The sequence below is a fragment of the Aplysia californica genome, unplaced genomic scaffold, assembly GCF_000002075.1.
Source record: "Aplysia californica isolate F4 #8 unplaced genomic scaffold, AplCal3.0 scaffold01113, whole genome shotgun sequence".
NCBI lineage: Eukaryota > Metazoa > Mollusca > Gastropoda > Aplysiida > Aplysiidae > Aplysia > Aplysia californica.
Window position 1 is genome coordinate 94848 of NW_004798383.1, and position 26936 is coordinate 121783.

The 26936-nt window shown below is 40.7% G+C and overlaps 3 protein-coding genes across 3 annotated transcripts in view; 2 read left to right on the forward strand and 1 right to left on the reverse strand.

Moving 5' to 3' along the window:
- The window catches only part of LOC101850921 (kinesin-like protein KIF9), a 41344-nt gene extending 38000 nt beyond the window's left edge, over positions 1 to 3344 (forward strand). Inside the window, exon 25 of the transcript XR_221157.3 lies at positions 3332 to 3344. The gene's annotated coding sequence lies outside the window, so the exon portion shown is untranslated. The remainder of the gene's footprint in view (positions 1 to 3331) is intronic.
- On the reverse strand, positions 1224 to 20453 carry LOC101850687 (iron-sulfur protein NUBPL). The gene is made up of 10 exons (XM_005111740.3): positions 20100 to 20453; positions 15464 to 15611; positions 14698 to 14732; positions 13601 to 13691; positions 8616 to 8655; positions 7543 to 7633; positions 5027 to 5120; positions 4265 to 4471; positions 3032 to 3114; positions 1224 to 1364 (listed from the first exon to the last, which is right to left on the reverse strand). The coding sequence occupies exons 1-10, from the start codon at positions 20280 to 20282 to the stop codon at positions 1296 to 1298; spliced, it is 1041 nt and encodes a 346-aa protein (XP_005111797.1). The 5' UTR covers positions 20283 to 20453; the 3' UTR covers positions 1224 to 1295.
- Positions 20454 to 20794: 341 nt separating this feature from the next.
- Positions 20795 to 26936, forward strand: part of LOC101852445 — a 10150-nt gene continuing 4008 nt past the window's right edge. The window contains exons 1-2 of the mRNA XM_035973299.1: positions 20795 to 23419; positions 23973 to 24986. Coding sequence (XP_035829192.1) covers positions 23380 to 23419; positions 23973 to 24986 — 1054 coding nt within the window. The 5' untranslated portion in view covers positions 20795 to 23379. The remainder of the gene's footprint in view (positions 23420 to 23972; positions 24987 to 26936) is intronic.

Genomic DNA, 26936 nt, shown 5'->3' on the forward strand with positions numbered 1-26936 from the left:
AGCATTCACTCGTGTTGCGCATCATAGGCCTAGGTCTAACTAAACAATACTAAACATTACATGCAGTCACCCAAACACCAGTCAGAAACCTCACACAGATGCATTTCCAGTGACCAATCAAAAAACATTTCCCAACCCCTCAACATTTCATTGACCAGTCCTAGACCTATGTGTCAGTGGAAAGTTGGGTGTGAAAACGCTGCCCATCACTCTCTTTGTTCGGCGAGAGGGGCAGTCTCGCCAAATATCCTGTTTTCTAGGCTTGTCTTATGCATTAAGCTGTGCAGGTTGCAGTGGAAATTTCCCCTTGTCAAGCTTTACCAGTCGGCTTGTTTTGCAGATCAGAGCATGCATTTAGAGGGAGTGACCGTGCGTTTGTACGTCTAAATTATATAGTAAAAAACTCGTCAGATGACGAAACCGTGCGTTTGAGCGGAGCGTGTTTTTGTATGGCGTGCGTTTCGGCAGAGACTACTGTATAGTATTTTTAAGAGCTCAAGCTAACCTGCTGAGTCTCAAAAACAGAGTAAATGAGGTCTGTCCCAAACTCGAAGAGCTAAGACAAAAAAAAAAAAAGGTTACTTTGCACTTGCAATGTGTAAGTCCAAACCACATGGAAATGTTCAATTTAGATTGCAGTTCAGGAATAGAAAAAAACTAAGTTGTCATCGTTGTAACCTTTTTCTGACACTGTTACAATCAGTCGTGCAGACTATGACCATGACATTCAACGTTCATGAGTGAACTGACTATGTTCATCAAATTGGAAAGCTTTGACTTGCTTGTTGTTAGATCTACATTGTTTGACATTAGAATCACAATTAGAGTTTATTTGTGGTTCTAAGTCAGCCTCACAGCCCATGGTCAATATGACAAGGACTTTTTACTTTGAACAGTATGCACCCTATAAATTCTCAGAAAAACACAAAGAAGCATATAAATGAGTAACAAGAACAAAGCACACCCCCCCCCAAAAAACCCAAACAAACCCCCCCCCCCCCCCCACCAAACCCCCCCCCCCAAAAAAAAACCCTGTCAACTTTCAACCTCCATGAAAGTAGAAGACTCAACACTGTACTGTAAAAATATAGAGAATAAGTATAATTTTGGTTATTGGTAATTGTACAGGTCAACAAAGTTCAATAGAGACCTTTCAACCTCATAATTCAAGGTGTACACATCAACAATATATGTATGCTAAAAAAATGACTCCACACAGGTCATAAGATGGGTCACTTGGGTATCTATTTAATCACAGGTTGAAAAACATAATGTACAGCTACTGATGGTGAAGGTCATGAGGCAGATTCTTCAATTGTCAGCTTTGATATTACTTTAGCAGCAATAGATTTGTAAACTTTGCTCTGAAAAAAAATAGACAAAAGCAGAAAAAAAGACATTAGAACAGAGTCTCATACACACTGCTTTCAAACAACTTCATTAATCTGTCGTTTTATGCTAGAAAAATTCTGAAATTATGCAAACTGAGCCAAAAATGTGAAATGATGCGATTCTGTTAATTTTAACAAAGAATAATAAAGGAAAATAATCAGAAATTATGCAAAAAATGATCAAATTTTGCTAAATTATGCGGGGTGCATAAAACCATGGGGACAGATTAACACACACAAAAATGAAACAAAACCTGAATCAATTCAATGGTACATACATTTTTAAAAAAGGAATGCATCTCTAATGTTGACACAGAAACTGTTCTTCAAAATATGTGTGTGTGTGAATTTGGCAAGAAGGCCTAATTATGAAGCAACACTGAAAAAAGAACAATTATGCATCCATAAATATGAATGGGAAATTGACACAAGATGAACTATAGTAAAAGGGAGAGGTTATTTTCACCAAAATCTTACTTTGCCTTATAAACTGCTATTCCCCCTTGGTTGGTTCAAGGTGCCGCTGTGGAGATCCCAGATGCATTATTTCCACCCATCTATTGTTTGTGAACTTCCTCTTGTTTTTTTCACGAAATAACAATTACTTATATTACTGATAGGACGATCCCCCATTGTCAAGAAGAAAAGTGGTTGTCTTAGACAGGTGGACATCTTGGACGCTGTCATTATTATATATATTTTTCTAATGCAATGGACAGGGGGGGGGGGGGGGGGGGGGGGGAGGAGTGGGAAGAGATCCTTTGTACATGACATGTTTGTCTACGACAGGGTGCTGTTGAGCAAGTTCGACTATTCTTATTTTATTGATGGAACATTCTCCTTTACAATCTCCGTTCACATAAAAAAGTACTCCTCCTAGGGCAGTGCCACTGACAGTGTCTTTTGGCTATTCCCAAAGGGGGGACATTTCTTGTTCTTATGCGCGGTAGAATTGTAAATGGGCTGATTAAAATATGTCATGCTCATAACTGTGCCTGAACTACAACAGGGAACTGCTGCTTTTTCTTTCCTAATACTTACTATCGTCATTTTCCTCTACTTCTTTTGTATGTTTTTGTCATACTCTTGAGACCCGCTATTTCCGGGATGCCTTGATAGTCGAAGCAGACTTTGTGCAGTTGAAGCTAAAGAGGTGAGCAGAGTAAGTCTGATTCCCTGTAAGGACTTTTCTGTTGACATCCACCCTTTGGCGCTCGTATGACCTTATGCAGTTGTGAGCGCCGTAAAACTTCTACTACAACTTTTTTTAAAGTACTGTAAACCCTGTTTCATACAGGGACTAAATTCTGTTTGTATGCCAGTGTAATGATATGGGACATAATCCAGAATCGACTTCAGTTGCTCGTTCATTATCAGGAGTTGTTTCCCTTCCATGAGCAGTTCTCACATTGACTCTAGATTCAGGGCTTCTGGGAACATGGGGTCTTGGGTATGTAAAGCTGTGTCTCTTTCTCTCTTTTTGGTCATTTTACCGATGTGTAAGTGAACCCTGCCATCCTCACAGAAAGTTACACACAAATATAACCAGTTCACTCAAAAATTAAATGCCCCATTTCATGTGTGCTCCATTCAAACAAAAGACATTACACAATAAAAATCTGACTAAAACTTGCAGTTACCTCTAGACTGTCTGGTTCAGCAATCACGAGGGGCTGCCCTGAGTCTGAAAGTTCTCGAATCGAGCGTGTTAGGGGCACTTCACCTGTAGAGTGAAGAGCATAATCAAAATGCAAGTGTGTGAGCATTCTTGAAAGAAAAAATTTCAATCTACAAGTACACAAGTAAGGTCCTCAACAAAGAAGAATAAAAAGGACATGTTTGGGAAATGTAAGTGATTTCAAATACTTGCTTGGGCTCGAATAGAACATCTGATGGAACATACACTAAAGATGTCAAATGAAGAATAAGCACCTCAAAAGAGAAGAAAGTACAGCTAAATAACATTTAGAAAAACAAAACGAACTCAAAATTTGAATTCTGAAATTTTTTGTTTCACCATTAATCTCGTATGAGAGTAATTAAGTAACAAAACATGACGAAAACACAGTTCAAGCAGTAGAAATGTAGTTTTACGGAAGACTGCCTCTTGCTAAAGGGGCTGACAAAAGAAAGAATGAAAATGTTTTGAAAAAACTCAGTGTGAGTTACATGTTCTCTGAGGCCAGCAATAGGAAGCTCAAGTACCTTTGTCCTTCAAATAGAACAAAAACAGACCTGATAGCAATGGGGTAGCAGGACAAAATAGAGGCTAAAAGAAACCAGTAAAGACTTCCTACATCATTCAGTGACATGTGAAAGGTGACATTGGCGGTACTGGACACCCAGTGCTTGTCAGGTATTGGAACTCAATTTCACCAGTACTGCCCAGCACTAGTTTGCAGCAGTTTTCTCATAATCATAATATATGTGGTTTTATAGGTGACTGCCAGGTCATGCAGTATTGCACAAAATAGAACAAAAAGAGGCATGAAAATGAACATGAAGCAAAACGAACGAATAACCCAGGGGTACCTACAAAGCATCAGTGGACAGATCTAAAAAGGATGTGTGTGTGAGTGTGTGGGTGTGTCTGTGTGTGTGTACAGTGTGCCATTTATGAATCATGAGTGGGGAGAGAGAGATTGAAAGAGAGAAAGAGGGTAAGCAAATGAGAGATACAGAGAGAAGAAAAGAAAGAGGGGGAAGGGGAGAGAGAGAGAGAGAGAGAGAGAGAGAGAGAGAGAGAGAGAGAGAGAGAGAAAGAGAGGAAGTGAAAGAGAGAGAGAGAGAGGCACTGAGACTGAGAGAGAAAGAAAGGAGAGGTAAAGACACAGACAGACAGAGACAGAGAGAGAAACGTTGTGCTTACAAACCTAAAATCTCTGTTCCAGTCTCAGCGGTCAAGTTTTGAGCACCGTGCTGACCAAATATGTGTTCGTGGTGTCCACAAGACGGGCAGACAAACACACTCATGTTTTCAATGACTCCCAGATTGGGAATGCCCACTTGAGAGAACATGGTAACAGCGCGATGAGCATCCATCAAAGCCAGATCTTGCGGAGTGGTGACGATGACTGAACCTAGTTGTGAAAAAAGGTACAATAGTATATAAGATACACTGTAATAGAGGGGGCCGTCCAAAACATAATTTTCTCCTTTTTTGAGTTTAATCATGTATGCTGGGCCCGGCAGGAATGATCATTTATCAAGTTTCCATGTGATCAACCTTTTAGTTGCCCTGAAAACACTGAAATATCTAAATTTCAAGTTAGAAAATGGTACTGATACAATAAAAAGGCCATAATTTCTCACAGTTTGAAAGAGATGGACACACAGTTGGCTGTCACACACTTTTCATGTCATTATCCGAAATCAAAGACATCAATCATTCTTTAAGAAACACCCGAAGAGAACATGGTGATCGTTTTTATTTTATAGCAAAGTCCAAACCGTGAAATTCCTTCAAAAGCACTTTGCAAATACGGGTGGCAGCACATAAACAGAACATTGTGTTCCGAATAAAAATCTAGATAAATCTCTTAAATTAATTTAAAAACAGAAACTTAAGCTGACTTTTGAATACATTAAAAGATTTGATTTCTCATACATCATTACCTGGAAGTGCATTCCCTTACCTGAGACAGGAATATTCTGAGAGATGGACAGCTGGACGTCACCTGTGCCAGGTGGCATGTCCACAATGAGGTAATCCAGGGGACCCCAGAGCACCTGCCGTCAGAAAACAAAACATCTTTGTTTGTATTTAAAGAAATCCTGCCCCATCAGGTCCTTCTACTTTTCAATTTATTATATTCAATCAAAATTGTCCGAGACAGCCTCCCATTCTCAAGGAGAAAAGCCGTTGTCTTAGACAGATAAAAGTGTCCCTGGTTTTAGTGATGTGCTGGCATCAGAGGTCCAGATGTCTTTTTTTTTTTTCAAAATTTATAAAAATCATTTTTCTCTCCTCTACAGCTGAAACTTTTTGGTTGTTTTTTTTATCTGACTGATGTGTATCTTTCAAAATGCCAAAAAAAACCCCTACTAATACTGATATGTTATGTTTTTAATTCATCTGTAGGCCTACATAGATCTAAAACATGAAAATTCTTGTTGAAAAAGAGCAAAACATGTCCTGAATGGCATTATGGTAACTTGCATAATTTAGAATTTGTCTTGCATAATTTGGCAATCTAAATTTGCATAATTCTGCCAGAGAGAGTTTACAGCAACAGAGAGATGTCACTCGTGGCGGTACTCCATAACAACAATGCATTGTTTCGCGTATCGCCCGGCGCAGGGCGTGAAAACACTTACGCGCGGTAATCGCTGCCACTGCGATGCTCAGGGATGCTGTTATGTCAAAAAAAAATGTAGTGCCGTCTGTTTTAATTCACTGGGTTACTAGAGGCCTTTAACAAAGAAGGAAGCCTGTGATTTCTATCTCATATTTTAGGCAACTCCCCTGTCTCCCACGGCCATAAACTGTAAGACTTTGGCTTAAGTTAACATATATTCTAATAAACAAATAGATGCAAATACATTACTTCGTCACTATAGATCTGAAAAAAAAAATCACTGTATAATTAAAAGCATAATCGGTTTAATTTTAACCATAACTACTTTTTCTCCAGTGTCCCCCTGTCCTCTCTCTCGCTCTCTGTCTGTCTGTCTATCTCTCGTTCTCTATCTCTCTTTTTCACCCCTCTCTCGCTCTGTCTGTCTGTCTGTCTCTCTCTTTCTCTCTCCCTGTCTCTCTCTCTCTCTCCCCTCTCTCGCTGTCTATTTGTCTGTCTGTTTGTTTGACTGTCTGTCTGCCTGTCTCTGTCTCACTCTCTCTCTCTCCCTGTCTTGCTCTGTCTATCTATCTGTCTGTCGGTCTGTCTCTATCTGTCTCTTTCTCTCTCCCCCTCTCTGTCTCTCTTTCTCCCCTCCCTCGCTCTGTCTATCTGTCTGTCTGTCAATATGTTTCTCTCTCTCTCTCTCTCTCTACCTCTCTCTCTCTCTCTCTCTATCTCACACACACACACACACACACACACACACATACAGGTGCCTTTCCTAAAGGGTTCTCAATCTTATAAATGATTAATTACCAAGGGTCGTTTGGGGGAATTCGCATGGCTCCCTGCTTTTGTCCGCCCTATATCATTACAGAGTTACACGTTGAATAAATACTAAAACAAACAACAACAAGAAACATTCTTGAAAACGCATGAAGAGTTTGTTGTTACATACTTGCAATTTCAGATCATGGAAAAGCATATGAAGTAATAATGATAGAGCTACCACATAGCGAGTTCCACAGGATCCCCAACCCGTTCCTCCATCCCCCAACCCAACCCCATCCCCCCCCATCCCACAAAAAAAGTATTAATCGGACAAAATAAACATTTTTTAAAAATCATCAGGAGAGAATGCGTCCCTGTTCCGGGCTCTTCCTCTCTACAGCTTTTCTAATGCACCAAGCCCCCTCACCAATGTGAAGTCTTCTAGCTAGTCCGACTGTTTTTCTCTGCGGCCAACTCTTAGGATTAATTCCAGCCCGCGTCCTCTCGCTTCAACCAGATCCAGTGACTGGTTTTCTCTACTGTCTCCTGAAGGGAGTTTGTGAGTCTATTATTTTTCTTTGCAGTAAGTCCAGTCACTCTCATGCACTTTAGGACTCTTATAGGAAACCTCGGCATCCAACCTGCCTCCTCATATTTTTCAACAAGCTCCTCATATGGTTTTCTTTCCGCTCATGTGCAGCATTGATGTTGTCCTCGTGAGGCACCGTGAGCTCCACTAGGTGCACCGCTTTCTCTTTTTCTTCACAAGGGCAAATACTGACATACATTTTCTCCATCTAATGTTAAAGGCTGGGGTTGCCATCCTTTTGGGGAGTTGATGGAAGAAAAATGTTGTTCAATGTGAGGATACATGGTAATGTTGAAGATGATGTTTATTTTGTCTCTTTGAAAATACATCAACCATTCTTGAAGTATGCACGCTGTGTTGTAATATAAACTATTGCTTTATCACATTGCCCACAAAAAAACACAACAACTTTGTACGTCATCACTAAGTCTTATCTTATTTAATCTCAGGGCTAGAGAACCGAATTTTGTTTACAGAGTGATTGTTTGTACAGAGTGATAGTTTGTCTTACCTCTCTTAACAGCTTCTGTACCGCTGACATGACCATAAGTCCTCTCCATACGATAGCCGCTTTCTCATCCACAAGAAAACCCATGGACATGCTGATAAGAAAATGTAATGCCATGCCCATAAAATGATCATAATAGAAATACACTTTATTCATCTTGTCTTCTCAGTCAAGCACAAGTATAATTTTTTAGTATGGTAATCAGAACACGAAATGCATAAGTTTCAAATATTAAGAAAATTAACAGTGACTTGGTTAAAAAAAGAAGAAAGAAAAAGGATACATACAACAACAAGGTCAAAAGGTTCAATATTTCAATTCCTTCAACTCATAGATCCGACACTTCTAACGCTACTACAAAACTTTCTTCTATGTTTAAATTGACTCAAAAAAACATGTAGCTATTCAAACTATTCTACATAGTAATATTTCCAACCATTGTGTATCCAAGGTGGTTTGAATTTGTAAAAATGTTTTCTAAAGTGTTTTTTTAAGTTAGCCCCTATTAACACAAGTCACACCATTTTAAAGACAGGCTTGGACCCTGTCTGTCAGGGCTGTCTCAGTCTGAGAGGGATACAACATCCCTATCGAAAAACCAAGATACTCAATTAAAAAAATTCTCCCCTGACGAAATGGAACACAGGTCTTCTACAAACGATAGCAAAATGCCTAACCTCCACACCATAAACCGATAAGGTGGTTTGAGTCAGAAATGGACTTAACACCTACACGAGAGCATCTCTTTGTAGAAAATCCTGATTTGAAGTCTTGAATAAGCTATGAATATTATTTTATTTTAGAAAGTTAAAAATATAGATGCATTACACTCCATTTTGCTACGCACTGAAAGTATTTGACTCTATGGACCCATCTTAACACATCTTAGCATGGGGCATTTTTACCCTTAAATATGCCAAAACCATGCCTCAGCCTGTGGTTAAACAAATAACTAGCAGTCCGCCCTTCTATGGAGCTCAGGTGCAGTGGTCCTGTTGGTTTGGAAGAGGGGTGTCAGGGCTCAAAGGGTTAAAACTCGATATGAATCCACAAATGTACGACAAATATATCCATACCACTTTATTCCATAGTTGACCAAAGGTATCATGAGTTTTTCTGTAGAAATAAACAGAGAGAAAGTAGACCTGATTTACAGTCAGTCAATTGAATTACGGTCTTTAAATAACATTGAAAGCATTAGATACTTGTATTACATCTCGCCAGTTCATACCCTAAACTGTCTTATATTATCATTTCATTTAAAAAACCGTTTTGATTAATTTCCATTTCCACGATACAAAAAAAGTATAACAAGACAGACTTGCCAAACTGATCCTAGAATTAGTAATTTTGTGAATCTTACTCAATTAACTATGATCAAACAGGGTCTTCATAAGTCAACAAGCTTATTATCCCACTTCTGTCATGTATCCATCCAAGTCCCCTCTGTCTACAGTAAGAGAGAAGGCTACCTGTCTTTAAATAATGTGGTTAGCTGTGTGATTCTCGGGAAAGTAGTCGAGTACGGTAGGCTACCTATTTGACATTGAAGAAACCAAGGACAGGCCGAGGCGTGAGCCACGGACTTTTGAAGACTGCGTGAGTAGCGGTCGAGGCGCAGAGCAGAGAGTTGCGACCAGTCAGTGCAAGTTGGATCGCTACATGAGGTGGGTGTGTGTAGTTAAACCACATGCATGTATAGTTAAACAACAAGCTATTTCGGCGAGGTGCTCATTCTAGAGCCAGATATTAAGTGCTAGTGATGGCATCGAAAATAACGACGGACATGATCAAGCCTTTCAGTGGCAATAGTGATGTTGTGGCATGGTTGGCTAAGGTTAAACTCGTCGCGGGTTTGAAGAACATTCAGGATCTTGCTAAATTTGTACCGTTGTTCCTGGAGGGTGATGCATTGGCGTTGTACTTACAGCTTAGTGAGCTCGAAAGATCACAATATGAGACAACTGAGAAGCGTCTTCTAGAGGCATTCACAGACAGCTCATTTGTTGTGTTCAGTAAGTTGACACAGAGGAGGTGGGACGGTGAGCATGTTGATGTATTCGCAAACGAACTAAGGAGATTGGGAGGATTGGCTGGATTTTCAGGCAGCGAACTGGATAGGCTGGTTAGATTGTCCTTTGTAAATGGATTCCCTGACCCGATATCGTGTGAGCTCCAACAGATGAGCCGGGTCTTCGAAGTTGAACTGTCAGAGGTAATAGCAAAAGCTAGAATCCTTACAGCAAGTAAGACTGGAATGGTCAGCATTGCGGCGGCAGGCGGAGCCATGGCAAACGAAATGGGAAGCCACAGTCAACGTGTGAGGGCATTTAAAGGTTCTTGTTATCGATGTGGTGGACCACATATGGCTAAGTTTTGTAGTCATCGTGCTGACATTGTTTGCTACCACTGCAATGAAGTTGGGCACATAGCCAGTCGATGCAGTCAGAGGGGAAACGGTGCCTATCAGAAGAAACAGGAAAACTAGCTTCGGGTGGCTGCTGCGCCGGCAGCTACCCGTTTGAAATAAGGGCGCAATCTTTACCGATAATTCAAGTTGGCGTGAAGGGAGCTAAGGTCAAAGCATTGGTAGATACAGGTTGTATGGTCACAGTGGTCAGTTCACAGATAGATGGAAATTGCGTGGGCGAGAACTATATGGTAGCTTTTGATGGTTCACGAGTGCAGTGTCAGGGGAAGAAAGAGCTAATCATTGACGTGTGAGGTGTCTCGGTCTCCGTAAATGCAATTGTCTCAGATTCTATTCTGTCTGATATTGATGTGGTACTGGGAATGGATGCTATAAACAACTTGGGAGGAGTTTCAGTCAACCATGGTACAGTTGAGTTTGGTGTCAAATGGTGTGGGGCAGCGGAAATAGAAACTGAATCTGATCCCCCAGACCAGGCAAAGGGGAACGTGAAGCGAGCAGAGAGCGCTGTTTACGAACACAGGGAGGTTGAGGTTATTGACGACAGTGATTTTAAGGCAGTTTTTGATGGCAATACATGGACAGTAGAGTGGAAATGGAAAAGGGATCCTCCCCACCTGAAGAATAAGATTGGATGTTATGGTAAACAGATGGATATGAAGACTACAGAAGGGTTTGAGAAAGAGATACAAAGTTGGATAGAGGAAGGAATACTTTTACCATGGAATGAGAAAGTAGAAATAGGCATAATTCCGCTGATGGCTGTTGTTCAACCTACCAAGAACAAGGTAAGACCTGTCCTTGACTACAGAGAGCTCAATAAATATGTAAGTAGTCACACGGGGGGTGACTTCACGGATGTATGCGGCGAGACATTGCGAGAGTGGCGACAGACGACAGATGCAGCAACGATTGTCGACCTGAAAGGTGCTTACCTTCAAATTCGGGTGTCACAAGATCTATGGAAATATCAACTAGTGAATTTCAAAGGTAAAACATATTGCCTGAAAAGACTTGGATTCGGTCTTACATCGGCACCCCGCATCATGATGAAGATCTTGAAAACGGTATTGAATAAGGATGAGAAGATAGACTCTGCCACGCAGTCCTACATTGATGACATTCTGCTGGATGAGAGCAAGGTGACATCTGCTGCACTGGTGAAGCACCTGGCCAACTATGGGTTGACAACGAAAGAACCAGAGCCATTGGATGGTGGCGCCGCATTAGGTTTGAAGTTGAAATCTGATTCCACAGGAGATCTCATATTTTCCAGAGCCAACAGGATTCCCCATGCAGTGTCTAAAGTCACCAAACGGGAGTTGTTCCCGATCTGCGGAAAACTTACAGGTCATTAACCGGTTGCTGGATGGTTAAGGATAGCATGCAGCTACATAAAGAGAAGGGCAAATGGTACCATTTGGGAGGAGATTGTAAACGATGAAGTGGAGAAAATGTTGAAGGAAATGTTGAGCCGTTTGACTAATGAGGATCCCGTCAAAGGCAAATGGTACGTGCCTAGAGCAACCAAAGGAACCACGGTGTGATGCTAGCAGTATCGGATATAGTGTGTTACTTGAGGCCAATGGCAACGCAGTAGAGGATGCTGCATGGCTTCGGAAACCTTCAGATTTTGATCATATCAACGTAGCAGAGCTGGAGGCTGCGATGAAAGGTGTAAACATGGCCATCAAGTGGAACATCTCTGAAATCGAAGTTATCACTGACTCAGCAACGGTGGCTGGTTGGATCAAAACTGTTCTATCGGAAGAGAGGAGAGTGCACACCAAAGGGGCAGCGGAGTTGATTGTGAAGAGACGATTAGGGACATTGAAAAGCCTTATTAATGAGTTTGGCCTGGTTATGTCGGTCACCTTGGTTCCGACCAGAAAGAACAAAGCAGACATTCTGACAAGAGTGAAAAAGGAGTGGTTAAGCACTGGCGGGTAAGGAATGGAGGAGGGAGAACCAGAACCATGCGTTTTTGCTACTGGCCATCTTGACTTGAAAGACTTGCTCGATATGCACCATATGGGGGTAGACCGTACTTTGTATTTGGCTCGGAAGGTGCAACCAGAAACGAGCCGTGCTGATGTTAAAAAAGTCGCACAAGCTTGTGAGCAATGTCAGTCTATCGATCCTGCACCAGTTGTCCATGAGGCTGGCAACCTAGATGTCGCTACAGACTGGACAAGATTGGCAATAGACATAACTCACCATCATCAAGTGCCCAGGGCAATTCGCAATTTGGAAGAAACTGAAGAGAGAGACAGCAGGGTTTGTGACGGAAGTAGTTAAAGAACTCATGTTTGAGAGGGGACCAGTGCGCGAGATCTTAATGGATAATGGCACAGTGTTTCATTCAGATTGTTTTTGGCAGATGCTTCAGAAATGGAATATCAAACCATTGTTCAGAGCTGCATATAGGCCTACGGGGAACGGGATTGTTGAGAGACACCACCGTACAGTGAAGTCCATTGCAGAAAGAGGAAACATTTCCCCCCAAGAAGCTGTGTTTTGGTACAACTCAACACCAAAAGCAGGTTTGGACCCAGCATCAGTGCCACAGAGAGCTGTCTACCGTTACGATTGGAGAAACCATATCGTTGTTAATGAAGAAGAAGATGGGCAAGGAAGATTTGAAGTTGGAGATGATGTTTGGGTTAAACCACCCCAGAGCAAATGTACGACTAAGTGGAATAGAGGTACGGTTACAGGAGTAAACTCGATCAACAATGTTGCTGTCGATGGTATGGCTCGTCACGTTCTCGATGTTAGAAGAGTGGTATGAGATGTAACTTCAGAGGAAGAGGATGATGAGGGAGGTGGCGGTGAGCAGCAAACCTTGCAGACCCTGACGAGAAACGAAGGTGCAGGTAAACCCCCTCCCAGGCGGTATCCTGATCGAGTCAGGAAAACCCCCGGTTGGTTGGTGGACTATGAAACTCAGTAAATGGAGTAATCAAGTGTACAAAGTGTAGATAGCGTTGAACCATGTCCTGTTCGCAAGTTGAAGAACTTCAGAAAGTTTTTTTTTGTTGTTGTTTATTTTGTTTTGTTTGATCTTGATATCACGGGGGCGTGTGGTTAGCTGTGTAATTCTCGGGAAAGTAGTCGAGTACGGTAGGCTACCTATTTGACATTGAAGAAACCAAGGACAGGCCGAGGCGTGAGCCACGGACTTTTGAAGACTGCGTGAGTAGCGGTCGAGGCGCAGAGCAGAGAGTTGCGACCAGTCAGTGCAAGTTGGATCGCTACATGAGGTAGGTGTGTGTAGTTAAACCACATGCATGTATAGTTAAACAACAAATAACAAAGTACTAGATGACATTGAGCTGACTTTTTAAAATGTAAACTCAACTCACATGAATCCTCAAGCCGAGCGTTGCACCTATTAGTAATCAATTCAACCCCCGTCCAACATTTTGAGTAAACTTGTAAACACTAATCTTAGATATCTAAAAAACTTTACAGCAACAAAACCATTCCATGATAAAGCAAAAGAAACATTTTATACTTTAAACTCGATCAGGTCTTTTAATAAACGCAACTAGTCCTGGTACTAGCATCATACAATATCTGCGCTCAATTGGGCTAAAACTGTTAATGTGAAATCTCTATCAGTCTTACGATGGTTCAATTCTGGCTGGCCAGACAGATTCATAAGGGTTGGAATTGAAGGTCCATATATGTCCGCATCCAGAATCCCAACTTTGATACCCTGGGGGTAAAAAAAGAGAAGAAAACTTGTAGGGAAGATTTATTTTCATACTTTTCCTTTCTATAAACTCCAGCAATTTATACAACATGAGCAAAATGATATGATGACTTTGTTCTCACTCCCAATTAAAAAAACCCCAATGAAACATTAGGATTGAGAGAAAGAACATACAAATGGAGAATGACACTTAAGGGGAGACGTACACTCCCGGAAAAATTTTCTAAACGAATGACTTTTATTCAATTTCATGTAATTGTGCAAGAAGTTCATAGGTAAATAGGATGTACTTGGGGTGAATTTGTTGAATTTTTCTGAAAAATGGGTTTCTGTGGCAGCCATCTTGAATTTTCAAACCAGTTTCTTAGTGCAGAAGAATGGCATAGTAAATATTGAATTATCAGCCTGGAATTTGGCACACAAGTACAAACCTATATGAACTGGGGATCTATGAAAGGATTTTGACTTATCTTTAAAACTAAAAAAGCGAGCCCAAAGTCATTGGACCCCCTAGAGTCAGTTGACGAAATTTTTGGGTACATATTACGAAAAATTTGAATAATTCCTGAAGTTACCAATATTTCCAAATTCCCTTACATAGATCCCCAGAATCGATCTTAAAGCACCTGTACACCAAATTTGAAGCTTCTAGCTCCTGTAGTGTTTTTTCAACAGTTTTTTTTCATTTTGACTCGATAGAACAGATGTCAAAGGATGTTTTTCCGCAAAAAACAAAAGTTGGATAGTTTGAAAAATTGTATCGATATTGCCTTGGATTGCCGACCCGGCGACCCTTAAGCTTGAAAAATAATGAAATCAAGGGACTTCATTTAAAACAATAGATTGGGAAAAACATACTATATATATTCATAATGATGTTCAATACCATGCATCAAAGGTTAAATTATTTTTATTTCATAATCTTGATAAAATGTTTGAACTTCTGAAAACACAAGAATTTCATATTTACTTCAAAACGAAAGAATATAACTTCACACAAACATCTTACTTGCTGAGCTTGAGACAAGGCAACTGCCAAATTAACTGGGGGGAAAGATCAATATAGAATAAAGACTAGACATCATGATTATAAAAAAAAGTGAACATTAGCAAATCAAGAGTCCTCTATTATTTCTAATAATATATATAGACTATATAATGTTGAACCTGCTCTAATGACCATCTGCCCAAGACAATCACCTGTCCAAATGATCACTCCCCCCACTCCCCCTTGCTTTTTTTCTATCATAATGACACTCCCCAAGTACTCCAAGAGAATCGACTGCCTAAGACCACCACTTTTCTCCTTAACAATGGGTAGTCATCTTCGACAGTTTCGATTTAATGTCCATAATGTAACTGATATTGCATTCATTTTTAATCACACATATTAAAGTACCCTGAAATGGTAGAAGCTTTTGCATGATAATTTTCCATCCAATACGTTTATTTTTATCATTCTATGGACATAAATAAAAACCTTTAGAGCGGTCTATTTTCTTGTCATAAAAATCATCAACAATACTATTTCATTCCCCTTCTTAACTTCTAAGAAGCATTAGCCTTATTCAACATAAACTAGTAAGAGTCTCTCAATTCTCAAGCAAATCTCAGAACTACTTGCTTCATATGAGAAAGCAAAGTGTAATGTCTTTAGAAGTAACCCATTGACACAGTAAACACTTTCTGAGCTGAGATTCCATACACACTACACATAAAAACACCACAATTAGTTTGAATGATCATTTGACTAAATGATGGCCTGCAACACTCACCAGCAGTAGTTGATTTTCCTACACCACCTTTGCCAGAGGCAACTGCAATAACATGGTCCACTCCCGGTATTGGCAACCTTTTCGGCAAACCCTTTGCTTGTCTTTGTCGTTGACTCTCAGAGGATCGGTTGATTCTTCCCTCTACGCCCTGGAATGAAATGAAAGAAACAAGAACCCTTTAGTATTCTAAGCAATAAAAAGCAATACAAATCAACATTGAAAAATCTGAGGGATGGATTAGTTGTACAAAGGCATAAAAAGAGAGATCATCAAGACATATACATATGAATTGTAGGAAACACGGTTAAAGATTTGAAATCTTTATCTAATATTTGTGTCCCTCTAAAATTTAACTTTACAGATCGGGGGAAGGGCCATAAAAAGTGGAAAAGTAGTGACAGAGGATAGAGGTACCCATTAAATAGACAGGAATGGATTTTAAAACCAATTACCCTGGCTCTTGTGCACTGAGTGTGAAACTGGAATCCTAAAGGCCTGTTTTGGTTAAACAGGTTTGTGAACTCTTCAATTATACTTAAACAACCTTTCTCAGCAGACCATATATGTTTACAATTATATTCATTGTATTCATCGTGTAGGCAATCACACAATGCTGCACTCCTAGAGTGGGCAAATTCTGGACCAAGATTGGCCATCCCCGAAGCAGGCCTGCCTCTCCGGTGCACTACCACTACCAGGATCAGAAAGTCGTAAGTTAAGGTTTAGTTATACATGAAAATACAGAGCAAAAATCAGTTCTCATCCAGAGTAAATGTTAATTTGAATCAGAGCCCCCTATAATTTCGGTAAGTCATACTTTCCCTGAAATTAAAAAAAATACAGCTGTAGTGGAAACCTGTCCAAATGGAATCTCATTATAACCCCTAAAGCTTGCCTCCAACTTCTAAATAGCGGAAACAAAGGCTTAGTCTTTACTAAAAAACTTGGTTCTGGAATATTTCCGAAAAACAAGCCAAAATTAGCACTAAAAAAACCAAAACAGTTGTCACTAGTACTGGACGCTGCCAGCATCCGACGGGGAACAGGTTATTACTGCCGGACGCTCCCGATGGGGTTCAAAGAGTTAAAGAAAATAGTAGCTGTTTTAAATATTATCAAATTTGCTTCAGTCGCTAACCGGCTTGTTGTCCTCGTTGGATCCGTCCTCTCGTTGAACGTGAGTAAGGCTAAAGAAAAGAAAGGAAACAATTTATTATACTATACAATGTACCAATACCAGTAATTAAAACAGTTGTTCTCCCTGATGACAAAAATCTCAAACAGCATCAGTGCGCGTGTATGAGCGAGGCACACTAGATCTAGCAATACAATGTGTTAGGAATGGAGAGGAGGATGGGCCTTGTGTTTCGCTTGAGATGGAGAGAAAGGAGAGAAATTCTACGCTTTTAGGGCCGCTAATTGCTTTTATCTGGTTATCGCAACCTCGTTGAAAGCGACTTTGGTCTGTTTGCAACCTCGTTGGAGCTGACGTTCATTTACAAAGAGATATATGGAGGAAAAATCGGGGATTAATGATTGCCTCGTTGGAGCCGACTTCTCTTTGAATGTGACCTCGTTGAAAGTGACACCCACTGTATCGCCTTCCGATTCACACCCCTGTCGTTGTCACCACCATGCGGCTAGTTTGAAGCTCTATCTGATCTATAGACCTAGTGCTACTCGTATGTCACGAGGGCAAGAACGGAATATGGAACGGAAAACTTAGCACAGCTCCCCTTATTTTACAAAAGATGGTACAGTCCAACCCCCCTATAAAAACAAAATGAACGGGTTCCAACCAATAGGCAGAAGGAATTTTATGGAGCCATTGTTTTAGCGAATCTTGGAGTGGGGGGGGGGGGGGGGATTTATGGGATCGCTAATTGAGGTCAATAGAGCAGCGCAACGAAGGGTGGGGGGCTGGCGGAGAGGATGGCGGGTGAGACGTTTCAATGGCGGGGCAACAAGAGTGGGATTCGCGAAGTGGCGTTGATATGACACTGTTCTGTTTCACGTATACAACGAGCAGCGTTCCACGAGCGCTCACGTACTCGCGATTCTTTGAAGCTGACTGAATCGCGAATCGCCACTCTCAGATTTGGCAAGCAGGATCCAGCTCTAGCCGTGAGTGCCCGCGAGGCCGTGTTTACGCTACCTATTAAAATGATAAAACTCCCAAATTTGGCTGGATTCATTCTAACCTTTATGCCATGCTGCTAATTTAAAGCAAGGAAGCGGGGGAAGGGTGTGGTTTGGGGGGCTGTTTATATTGCTCCATTCATGTGAGCCCTGAGCGGTGCAGTTGTTCAAGATGTTGTGGGTGTGAAATCTCACCACTTCTTGAGAAAGTGCTCAAGTGGCACTCCAGCAAGGATCATTTCCTAGCCAGAGGTGTGAAATTAATTTGACCACTGTCTACTGCTTGATCCTGACTGCCACCGGACAGGCAAACTTCGATCCCACTGTGTACAGCGCTGGCACCCAACCCCATCACAAAATTTTGCCCCAATGATAGAACTATGGAGTGTGGGTTTTGGCTCCATCGACGATTACTTCAGGTTCTAAACGATTACTTTTTCGATGGCATGCCGATGTGTTCGATGTGTGGCGAGCGAGAAAAACCAAACTTTAAATTGCAAAACATCAAATTTTTAATTCATGGACATGCTCCCCTGAAACTCCCCATAGGCCTATTTTTATTATCGAAGTGACTATTCGGACTCGAGTCCGAATATGAAAAAATGTTATTTGGACTCTGATTCTTGTCCAGCATGACATCACTTCCGACTTCCTGTGACTCGTGACTCCGGCTTCCTGTCCTGCCTCACTCGTGGCTCGCCTCAGGCTGGGTAAAGACTGGGATCACTTCGGGCAAAATGGCGTTAAATTGTGCCGGAGCCGAGTTTTTATCTTATGATGAATTTGAGGCTGGCCTGAAAAGTTAGAGCGCTTCTAATAAATGTTTATTTGTCAACAGGTCATCAGAAGCAATTAAAGATGGCTCGTTAGCGTGTGTCAGGGTCGGATGGACGGCCTGCACAAGTGTGGCTGTGTGTGCGTGTCGGGGAAGGGCGCTATCGTCCGAGCGTTGAACGTCGCATACGCGTTAGTCCCCCCCGCCGGCAATTGATCATTATTACAATAATAAGCTAGTCTTGACGTAGATCTACGTAATGAATTGTGCGCTGGTCTATGGAATCAAAAGTTGCCGTATGCTTGGCTCTACACAGCAACACAGCTTTTTCTTGGTAAACAATCAAGATGACACAGGCTTGTGTAATTGAACGAATCGTTTTTTTTTTTTTTGCACAGCTCATAATATGCAGGTGCCAAGAGATCTGCTAATCTTCAATTTTACCTTTTTCTACAACAAAGAAAGTGGGGAACATAGGGGGCGGGGGGGGGGAGCGTATCAATGAGGCGGTGGGCATCGGATCAGAAGACAAGGTGTGGGGGAAACTAAAAAATGGCGGAAAATTGGAAGCACTGAACGTCAGATCTATAGAACGAAGACACTTCCTTTTTTTCCGGACCCGTGTCCGAATAAAAAATTTTCTTATTCGGACTCGAGTCCAAATATGAATTTTTAAAATTTGGACTTGAGTCCGAATATGAAAAAATGTTATTCGGACTCGAGTCTGAATAATAAAAGGCCCCTTGTTAAAGACAATTGAAATATTACTGCTCATTTTGCACTGAAAAATAGCAGTGCACCTCTCGCTCTCTTTCGGGTAAAACATCCATACCAGATATTTAAGTCAGTATTGATATCCAGTACTCTTCGGGCCAAAACCGGAGAACGACAATTTTCCAATACGAGAGAGAGAAATTATATCGGCGCTTTTTCGGTCTAGTTCCCACCCCGCAATTGTTATTCACGGGTTTTGGCCCCAAGAGTAGGGGGGTTTCAGGGGGGCTTGCCCCCTGAATTTTACCACAATTTAATGTTTTGCTGTTGTTAGGTTTGATATCTTAGCTCACCGCGAATCAAACGTATAGATCTAGAATCTAGATGTAGGTCAGGCTCATAAGGGGGGTGGGAACTACCGAAAAAGCACCATTATATCCAGGTCTTATGATTAGGCCCAACTTAGATTAGATTCTAGATCTAGATCAAATGATCTTAAACAATTTTTTTTTCTGGTTTAGATCTAGATCTAGATTATTAGATCTAGATCTAGAGATATCTAGATCTAGATCTAAACTCTAGATAGAACTAGATCTAGATTCTAAAAAGAAATCTAGATCTAGATCTATCTAGATCAAGATTTCGGTGCTTTTTCGGTAGTTCCCACCCCCCTTATTTGAGCCTGACCTACATCTAGATCTAGATCTATATTAATGTTTGATTCGCGGTGAGCTAAGATATCAAACCTAACAACTGCAAAACATTAAATTATGGTAAAATTCAGGGGGGCATGCCCCCCTGAAACCCCCTACCTATTTTTATTAGGTCAGGGGGGCAAGCCCCCCTGAAACCCCCCTACTCTTGTGGCCCAAACCCGTGAATAAAATTGCGGGGTGGGAACTACCGAAAAAGCGCCAAGATTTCTAGATCTAAATGCACCCTTGTGATTCCATCTTAGACAGGTTTGACGGTAGATTCTAAATAGATCTATTTGTAAAATAATCTTACTAATGGGTCAGAATGTGAGCTGAAAGATTGACAAGCCATTCGTTTCCAAGGGTTTGTTCCAGATGACAGCGGGGTCCTCTCTGTTACTGTTGAGTCTGTTGTATTTGTGAAAATATTGCCAAGTCGTGATCCATACCGACAGAACATTCTCTCAAACGCTCTTTTCTGTATATTAAGTGCCATTATGGAACTGTTATATGTATTCTACGTGATATTACGCCCATACAATTCGTTTGAAGACAATAGCAACAGTATGTACAAATTACGAGGCTTAAAAATACATCAACCAGGAATGAGATTTCGCTGCAGAAGGTTGCATGCAACCTCATTTGTTTACAACTTTGATCAATTCAGAGTCAGAGTGTCCTCCCTTCGAGATCCGACCAGACTCGTCCAAATGTCAAAACCTAGCATAATGATAGACCTACAAACTTCTTCAAAGAATTCCCACTCACTTTTCGTTGTAATGATGCATTTTCTTTTCGAACAATAATAAACTAAAAGACATATTATTCCCTAAATATTTAGAATTGGTTATCTTTTTTAAAACACGAGAAAATTCGGCTTTAAAAAATTACATGTAGTTGCATACCGGTATTTAGACAGCTTAGAAAAAGTAATTGCAGTAAAATCTGGTAAAATTGACAAAAGGAGATAACTCTATGAGAATAGCAAACTCTTTAGTAGATCAAGAGAGGAAAGGATTAAAACTGCGGGGTCAAATGTGTTTTAGAATTCAGAATGTAAACACCGGCAGAGCAGCGCAGTCTACACTGTAAGAAGAGTGAGTTCTATCTCCGTTAGAATTCGCTCTCGTCCTGGGGTTAATCATCTGAACCCACCAGTTCAACATGTTTTCAACTTTCTAGAATAGATCGGTTGTTGATTGTTTGATGGTATGGAAATGGATAATTATTATCTAAAATTAATTGTATGTTTAATTTAATAGATTCTATAATAAGGGTAACTTACACAGGCACGGTAATAATAGTATTTTCGGGGTAGGCTACTTTGACAGTTTTTTTTTCAATTTTCATAAAGGAAAAAGCCCATTTTCAAATATTGAGCATTTGTTATTTTCTTCTTCAAACCTTTCAACTTCATCTCCAAAAATATCAAATATAATGGGAAAATGTCCAATTAATGTGAAATAAAGGAATTTTAAGGCCGCCGCTATTCAGACTCGAGTCCTAACAGCCACAGGAAGCTATTCGGACTCTCGAGTCTGCTTTCGAATCCGAATAGAAGGCTATTCGGACGCAAACTCCAATGTGCGTGCGCAATCAGGTGCACCGGGTGTGAAGCAGACAAGCAATTCGACCTTGGTCTTCCTCGGTTTCTACGATCTGGCCAAGGAACTTACAACAAATGGAATCCGGCTGTGGTGACCTAGTGCGAACTGTGGTCTTTTCTTTTCCAAGGATAATAATATAATAGTAGGGCTGGGCAGTGGGCAACGGTATGGGAGGGAATGTATAGCATGATCATAAAAAAAGGGGTGAAGGAGGTGGGGCGGGCTTGGGGAAGTAAGATGGAGAAAGAAAAAGTAAGAGAAAGAGAGAGAGGAAAAGTAAGAGAGAGAGAGAGAAATGGGAGGGGGGGGGGGGCTGCCTTATAAGGACTGATTATAGTATTAATTTTATGTTTTGATCCCTTTGTAGTCGTGAAACGCTGTGTCATAGTAATAGCCTACCATTAGTTTAAAGTCCGAATAGCAATGGGAGACTATTCAGACTCGAGTATAGACCTCGCTTACAGTACAACCGCACTGGAATTTGAGTCCGAATGAATAGCCTCCAGCGTCGAGTCCGAACAGCCACTTCGGAATTTTAAACAAAAGTAGTCAAGACGATTGTTTGGGGCTATAAAAGCTCCTCTATATATGCATTTACATGTTGAATTGGTCTGTTCTGATCTATAGTGGCTGGTGACAAAAGTCACACACCCACTCAACACTTTCAATATCTGTGCTGCTTGGAATATCTGTTCAGCCCAGATGATACCACTTTGCACAAATGTCACAAAACACACCCAGTTGTCGTCACCTTCAGCAGCACCACATTTGTGACAAATGTCACCTTCCTCATCTTAGCTGGATTCGATTTCTCTGTTCCTTTTCTTTCCTTTGCCTTTGCTCTTTGATTAACCTGACCTTGGCCTATTCCTATTGCTGCCGTCTTTGCTGACACCTTTCCCCAGTGAGACTCTCTCCATATCTGAATTGCAACACCCTTGCTGACCGACCACAACCACTCGCATTTCAAACCTTGGTTGAAGTTCCTTCAGGAAAAAGTCACGGATTAACTTTTCCCAAGAAGGCGTTCATGATTTGGAACCCTCTATTCTGGGGAATGTGGTGTCCACAGTGATGGGAGTAGATGATGCAGAACTAGTAGACATGGCATTGGTGGAGGCGATGGTGTCATCATTGATTCTACTGTGGTGGAAGTAGATGGTGCAGGGCCAGGAGACGACATTGGTGGAGACGATGGTGCCATCGATTCCGCAGTGGTGGAAAAAGATGCTGATGACTATGCTTTTGTGGCAGAAGGGGATATGGATCGCTCAGCAGTGGATGTATTAGGAGATGGAAGAGATACTTGGGGACGATGTTGAAAGGAAGAGGTGTCGATTGCATCCTTGTTGAAGGGGAATATATGCCTGTTCCCTGGAATCCCCCTTTCACTTACTCCTCAGTGAAAGAACTTTCTAAAAGAGCTTTCAGCCTGCCTGGAAAGTGTTTTTTTGATACAGGCCCTGCATGAGTCCTTGCATACTTCACAAAGAGGCTTTGCCATTTGCGCTTCACAGGGCCAAGCCTGTGCGTTTGTGAGGTATGATTGCAGACGGAGCAGGATCACATTATTGGCCTTTCCTACCTTGACGAGTTCCTCACTGATGTGGGAGGAATGGCCATCAAATATCAAAACTCGGGTGTGACTGGCTAAGTGTGAAGTGTTAAGACAGGGTAATAAGCCCCTCTTTCTACTTATATGCTAACTTAAATTCTCTATAACTTATAAGACAAAACCTTTGGGGCCACAAGCCCCAGTCTGTTGCTTCTATAGATAATGCAGTTTTTTCATGAAGCATGAGATGATTCTTTGTGACTTGGAAGCCCAGCAAGCCAGCTTTGCATATGTCTTTATAATATGCACTGGGTATTTTAAAAAGCGTGTATAATGCAGTATTTTTTTATCGATTGATTGGAACTCATTCATAATATATATAACTTTTTTTTCATATTTTCAGAGCCGAGGCAGTGCGGTTTGAATACATAATGAGTTATTCCGCCCTACCTTATTTCCCAGTGATAATCGGTGAGTATTTCCCTGTTATGGCATAGTTTTTCCTACTCCAATTTGACGTTTCTTTCAGCTCAAACTTGTTACTGAGATGTGGAGCTGTACAAAAATAAAAAAGTTGTAAAGTTATGTTATTTAGGTAGTAATGGCATTAAGCTGAAATAATACAATAGTGTCAAATGGATGGAGAGAAACAGTTGCTTAGTGCTGTGTGAAAGTGAGGTCTTTAAAAAAATTTAACTCCTCTGCTAAGACGTAGAATTATTAAAAACGCAGTACATGTAAGTTACCAACAGTGTGTCGTTACAAGTTCAGACGAAGCATGATATATATAGGTGTTATTTGCCCTTTCGTCTTTCTTCTTTTCATTGTTGTTATTGTGTTAATATAATTATGCACTCTGCCACTATCATTATGTGCTCATGACTTTATGCAATAGCAAGTACTGTAAAACTCTTACCAAACTAAACTCTGCAACTGGTGAGAATGTGAGAAGTTTTGATAATGGCATGAGCTTCAGTTTTGTTCCTTATTAATATTTATTTGTATTGACTATCAATGTCTCCAGATGCTTCGCTAGGGGACTTCAAGTATGCCGCCGACCAATGCATGAGATCTCACACTATGGGCCAGCGTGCTGAACTGGTCCAGACCTTGACCAAGATATGGATGTCCGAGGCCAATGCAAACTCTGTGCTGCCCTCACTGTCTGTGCGCTCAGGGTTTGATCTCTTCCTGCAGGCCAAGAGGTTCCCCAGAGGGAGCGAAGTCATAATGTCCGCTGTCAATATTCCTGACATGGGAAGGATTGTACAGAGCCATGGGCTTTCCATAGTTCCTTTAGATATTAGCATTGACTCTTTGGAACCTAAGATAGAGTCTCTCCCAAGCCTGATCTCTCCGAAGACAGTGGCTATAGTTGTGGCTCATTTATGTGGGAGGTGGATTGATATGGACCCTATTATTTCTGCAGCTCGGATGTATGGCTTGACTGTGGTGGAGGACTGTGCTGAATGCTTCTGTGGTTTTGATCATCTGGGCCATCCAGAGTCGGACATTTCCCTATTCAGCTTTGGTACCATCAAGTTTTCTACCTCATTTGGTGGGTGTATAGCAAAAGTCCGTGATTCCGAGGTCTTCCAAACCATGAGCAGCCTTCAAAACAACTACCCGGTTCAAACTCCCAGCATGTACCTTAAAAAAGTTCTCAAACTGGCTGTACTGTACACCTGGATGCAAGTGAAGCCTTTTCCACAAGTTGGAAGAGAAGTTTTGTGTAGGCTAGGAGTGGACTACAAAGCCAAGTTTGTCAAGATGATGCGTGGGTTTCCCGACAAAATGCTGGAGTCCATTCGATGCCAACCAAGTTCTGCTCTCCTGGCCACAATGGCCTATCGTCATCAAAATTTTACACGGTCAAACTTTGACTTACAGAGACTAAAAGGGGAATACTTTCTATCTCGACTTCCTGCTGGCTTTGAGAAAGTGGGGCACAGTGCTGAAATCAACAATTTCTGGCTCTTTCCAGTGCTTACTGTGAGTTTTCCCGTATTTTATTGGAATTATCATCTTATAAACCATTACTGAACTGAGTGCAGTCAATTTTTAAAATGATCAACTACATAGCTAGTCAGTGATATGCAAAGTAATTTCTTTCCCCGATGAGATTATAAAGCCTGCTGTCTGAAATAATTCTCCTCTATAACTCAGATCTTTTGCTCCCTATCCCAAGTATATGAAATTACAACATCCTTTCTGTTAAAGACTGTGAAAAGTAAGTATTGTGGTTAGAAGGTGGAAAGAAGAGAAAAGTATAGGAGTATGCTCATGATAATTTTAATCAAAGTAAATGATAAGGAAATTAATTTTTTATGTGAATTAGTCTAGAAAGTTCTGCAAGCTCTCTGCACGTCTTACTATTGGCTTGTTAGTTTTTTCCTTATTCTGCATATCAAACTGTGTGTCAAAATTTTCCAATGTATTTTAGTAATTTGTATAATTTCTGAATTGAGTAGGGTTGTTTCTCCATCTGGGGTGATGAAAGCTACTGTGTGTTATAAATCTCTCCTGTAATTTCAGCCCCACTCACTGTAGGTGAGGTAAGATTTCCACACTGTGTGTGTTTGTAACTGTATAATTCAGCTTTCACCTTCTATCTGTACTCATGAAAAAAGGAACTCCTCCCACCCCCCTTTTCGGAATAGCAAACTGCTAAAAAATTTAAGTTTGTGAATGGATCGAATTTCAGAGTTCATACTGCTCAGGTATTCCAGAACTGAGTAGTTCAGTGGAACTGTACAAGATAACTTTATCAAAGATTTTGCTTTTTTCGCTAATGGGGAAAAATATGTATAGATATAGAGGTATGTTGTCAGTATTATTAGTATCGTTAACACACTGTAGTTTCAGTAATTATTATTTAGGGTTTTTTAGTCGCAACATTCTCTTAAAAGAATTTTATATATAATGTAAAGTGTCATCTTTGATTCTAAGCGTGGATGTCCATTGACAGTCTTTTTTGCACCTGTCGTTGTTTTATTTTCACCATGTTGTCATTTTGTATTCTATTCTTCACCTCTTGAAAAAATCTTCCTATATTGTTCAAACTTTCAAACAGCTCCGATCTTTTACCAGGTATTTATTGATTTGTGTATACATGCCTCACTACTGAAGTAGTTCCCCTTTAATGACCGTAATGATGGTTTGTCTATTGATGTCTAATGATGACCTTACTAAAGCAACTGCAGAGCAGAATATTTCTTAAGCGAATTTAAAGAAATTAGTGTTAAAAGGACTTTTGTGGCTTCTGCTATGGCCACAGTGAGTCCAATTCTAGCAGATAAGGGTTTGTCAGATTTTGAGCATTTAAAAGCTTAATTTCCTCCTGAGGAAGTGCATAGCTTGTGGACTTCTCTCTTGGGCTCTTGGCCTTCCCCTTTCCACGGATGGTTAGCAGGTGCTCTGGTGTAGTTAGTTTGCTCCTTCTTTTCTATTATAAATCATCTGTCTATTGTCCTGATCTTTCCTTTTTAGTGTTTGTTACTCTCTTGTAATACATCTAATCTTCGGCACTTATATGACTTTTATTGTATTGCGAGTGCCCTAAAAACTCGTACTAAAACTAAACTTCCCCTTTTCGTGGTTTTGGATTCCAATATAAAAAACACTACAACTACTGGTGAGACCTTATTTCTTTATTTTTTTGTGGTGGATAGGGCATAAAATCTGTGTTATTTTGAACTTTGAAAAAAAAAAAAGAGAGAGAGAGACAGTATTTGATCTTCCCTATGAAATATAAGAAGACATGTTTGCTGATTCATAAATAAGCCTTATAAATGTTGAGTGTTCTGTTGATGTAAAGGCGGCTTTTGAAATTATGAGACGTTTTACAGAACCTTAAAGTCCATCTGCTGTGAAAATCGTATAATATCTGTCTGCCTGTCTATCTATCTCTGTGTCTGTCTGTCTGTCTGTCTATCTGTCTGTCTGTCTGTCTGTCTGTCTGTCTGTCTGTCTGTCTGTCTGTCTGTCT